General features: G+C 29.6%; 1 protein-coding gene across 2 annotated transcripts in view; it reads left to right on the top strand.

Annotated features, from left to right (window-relative positions):
* Positions 1-403: 403 nt before the first annotated feature.
* The window catches only part of LOC126688575 (uncharacterized), a 23,869-nt gene continuing 19,990 nt past the window's right edge, over positions 404-4,282 (top strand). The window contains exons 1-2 of one of the 2 annotated variants that reach the window (XM_050383320.1): positions 404-522; positions 773-925. In XM_050383320.1, coding sequence (XP_050239277.1) covers positions 783-925 — 143 coding nt within the window. In that variant the 5' untranslated portion in view covers positions 404-522; positions 773-782. Of the gene's footprint in view, positions 523-573; positions 661-772; positions 926-4,282 lie in introns of those variants that run through there. The other variant, XM_050383319.1, reaches the window with a different exon arrangement.

Genomic DNA, 4,282 nt, shown 5'->3' with positions numbered 1-4,282 from the left:
TAGGACCATATATTGTTTATCACTTGACACTTATGGTTGACACATTTTCAACCAGTTTAATGGAGATAGATTGAATTTTGGCTTCTTCAAGTAAATGATTATCTAGCGTTTTCCGTATTATTTCAATTTATGACATTTACTCTAAGATAATTTTTTTTTTTTTTATCAATTTAAGACACCAATTAATTGACTCATTGAGCTAATTGAAATTCACTCATATAAATATTTAAATGAATAATTGTAGAAATATATATTGTCAAAGTTGCTAAGTGATTGAGTATTTGTAAAAGAGAAAAATAGAGAAAGAGTGGAAACAAGATTTTAGTGTGGTTTGGCTTTATGGCATACCAAACAATACAGAAGGCTTTAAAGCCCAACAATATTTACACAGCAGTCCGATTTACCCTAACCAATAAACAATATATAGAGCACATGCACATTTACACTCTATCAGATATTATTAGACCCAATACAGCAGAGATAGGATCAACGTACCACCCTCTACAGTGAAGCATAGTTAAGGCATGCACAGATTTCTATTAAGCACTCTCTAATTTTCTTTTCCTCTTACATCACTCGTGAAATTTCTAATTACCCTGTTATTTCATCAGATTGTTTTCCTCTTTGTAGAACTAAGGCACATCTTTGAGGAAATTTGTGGTCAATCTATTACTTTTTTTTTTTTTTTCTCCTTTTTAAAGGTCTATAACTATGCATTTGTTTCATGAAAATCTTTAGTTTGAAGCATCTTACTGGATATACTTGTTTGTAGGCTGGCGAGCATGGCTGCTGCAAATAGTTTGGTTGGAAAAAAAAATGCTCTTCTAAGCAAGCCAAAACACATGGAACCATCTCTCATAGAAGCCGGGGCACGCCTTTTTGTCACTAGGTTCCTTGGACGTTACATATCTGCTGGATGTTTAACGTGAGTTTACTTGTAACTAGACATTCTCTTTATATGATTCTGCAGGTTGTTGCTTCCTATATATATATATATATAGAGAGAGAGAGAGAGAGAGAGAGAGAGGGGTAGCAACAACCTCGATTCTGGAATTTATCGCCATGCAACAGCTATTTTGGTGGTTTCAAATAAAAAGAGTTTAGGAATACAACAAAATTTCACGTTATTTTTACAATATCTTAATTTAAGTTTTGAGGTGTAGAGGATACAGTATATATATATATATATATATATATTTTTTTTTTTACCTACGGCAGATTTACACTTCATCTTGTTATAGAATATTGTAATATTCTATTGTATTCCTAAAAGAACAGCCGTCGAAGATTAATTTATTCGGAACCTTTAGGCTTTTGGTTTAAGTTATGGTAACTTGATTATGTAAGCATGCAGGGGATTTTGGTAACCATGGGGCGGTAGTCTAAGGTTACCCATAAAAATCTAAAATGAAATACAATGGATAATGTTATTCTTTGTGCAAAGGATACCGATACCAATACCATACCCACTTTTGAACTCCTAACTTTAGATATATGATCATAATACAAATTCTTTATCCCTTTTTTTGTATTTTATTTTATACTCCACTCATTAATCACAACGTCATTTGTTTGAATTTTTTTCCCATTTTAAATTTTAGTTATTTTAAAAGGAAAATTATACATGGCAAGTTGTAATTTGTGAAATATAAAGTGAAATAAAAAAAATTTGTATTCATATGATCATTATAATTTATATTTAACATATGGTTTTTAAATTTTCATCTAACAAAATATAATTCTGATTACTTTTAATTCCCACCACTAGTACCTACACCAAGTATTTCAAGTATAGTTGTCCATAGATCCGGTCACCCCAAACCACTTGGAAAATCCGACCAGACCCAAACTAAAAACAAATTGATCTAGTGACTAAGACGATCAAAGGCAGGCTTTCCCCTCCAAAATCCAATTCTAGAGGGTTGAGTGTCAAGTCCCCCCCCCCCCCCCCCTCTCAAAATTCAAAGAACCTAACCCATGAACCTAACCCATCTCTCTCTCTCTCTCTCTCTCTCTCTCTCAAATCGATTGAGATCTAACCAGATCTGACAAGATCCCAACCAAAAATGGTGAATTATTGACCAGATCCGAAAAGATCCTGTTGGATCCAGTGAGATCTTGATAAGATCTAATGAGATCCAACCAATCTTCAGTTCTTTCGGTCTCTTTTCAACTTCATTGCCACTATTACCGATTTCGCCTAAGTTGCCCACCACCCATGAAGATCCATGTCTACCTCTCCTCTTTAGTTGATGGCGAGTTGAGTTTTCCTTCACCCAATCAAATTTGGCCGGGTGTGGGTTGTGCACAAACTCGAGTCGATCTAACCCGTGGAAAGCCCAAATTTAAGTCTGCTACCACGACAAAGTCTATAATATATATATATATATATATATATAACCAAACAATAAAACTTAAGACATACCAAATTTCACAACAATTTTTCAAGTTGTCATTGATATATAACAAAAGTGACATCAATGTTGGTCCAAATGAAAATAATGTTGTACCAATTAATCACAATCTAAAACTTAAACAAGGTGAGAAAATGTTGTGAAAGTTTATTGTATCTATAGCATTATTCAAAACCTAAAATTTTGATTTTGTTGACTTTATAATATTGTGCACCACTTTAAAGTTTACTGTACAGATTCTTTTTATCATAAATACTATTCATAAAACCTCTTATATTTACATTCTCTAGTAAAATTGTCTCTGCATGATAGAATAGATAAATTCTATATACAAACATAATTATAATAAATGTCTTATTGTTAATTACTATAATTATCAATTTTACATTGTAGATTAAACTAATGTGTACATTGTTTTACACATTTGCAAAAAGTATATAATATTGTATATTTTTAATCAGGGATGAAGCTGGGATTTTATTTTGGGTGCCAAAACATGAATAATTTTTTTATCATTCAAAAATAAGAAATGTACTTATTTTTTATTAACAAAATATAAACAAAATAAAATATTCTTAACAAAATTTCTTAGTTTTAATAAAATCATCAACTATCTTTTTAATGAGCAAATTAAAGAGTCCATTAAAATATCATCTTCCATTTTGTTGTGAAACCTAATTTTGATATATTCATTATTAAAAATAACCATTCTATAATTGTAGTGGAAATTAGAAAACTAAGTATAAGTACAACTAGTAAAGCCTCAGAATAAGAGATCTGAGGTTTGATTCCTGTCTACACTGAAAACTGATTGGTGTCTTGGTCTGATGATGAAAAACTATCATCAAAAGCAGACGCCATAAATTAAAATTCTCTAAATATATATATATCTATATATATATATATATACACATATATATATGTATATATATATACACATATATATATATACACATATATATATGTATATATATATATATATAAGTACAATTATACAACCCCTTAATAAACATATTAATTAATAGTTTACCATAATTTTCTAAGCCTTACTAACCAATACACAATTAAAAAAAAATTGAAGTCCACATGTTGAACTACATCATACTCAGAATGGTGAAATTCTCTTTTCAATTGTAGTTTTTCATGATTTATGAATTATACAGCTAAAACTTGTTTACTAATAAACAAAAACATCATCGATTTTAAAAAGATTTCTCTTGACTCTTAAGGATTAGAATATAACTAAGAATAAGTAACTCAAATATATATATTCACTAAACTAATAATTTAATTGTTGTAATTTAGAATTTACAGCAATATAAAAAATATCTAATTGGCCACAATGCTCAACTGTAAAGTCTTTTTACAGATGAAAAAAAAAAAAAAAAAAGGCCCACTAGGTGGAAATAACCAATAGAATAGCACCCAAATTTCAAAGTCCCAAACTTATAATATTGGATCTTAAATCGACAAACCACTAAACTGTCAATGTATTTTTTTTATCAAAGATTTTTTTAAGAGATTTGTTTTTGTTTTGTTAGTAAAAAGTGAAGTTGTTTGAAAGGGGCCCAACCACAAATATGGGTTATTAATTTTTGAGTTGTTTGGTTGAATAACTATTTTAAATTTTTATTTTTATTTTTTTTTAGTTTCAATTTGGAGGGGGCCATATGAATTTTTTGACCAAAAGTTTCCCTTGGCCTAAGGCTAATTTTGTCCCTAATTTTAAAATCGTGTATTGTAAAATAGAGAACAAGATGTAGGGTGGATTGTTCAAGTAGATACATAAAATAGATAGTGATTTTTTGGTGATGTAATTTTTTTTTTTTTTTAAATGTAAATGCTGTAAATAACCCTTCACATAGCCA

Source organism: Quercus robur, chromosome 6 (genome assembly GCF_932294415.1).
Source record: "Quercus robur chromosome 6, dhQueRobu3.1, whole genome shotgun sequence".
In the NCBI taxonomy this organism is placed as follows: Eukaryota; Viridiplantae; Streptophyta; class Magnoliopsida; order Fagales; family Fagaceae; genus Quercus; species Quercus robur.
This window is presented reverse-complemented; position numbering and strand designations above follow the sequence as displayed.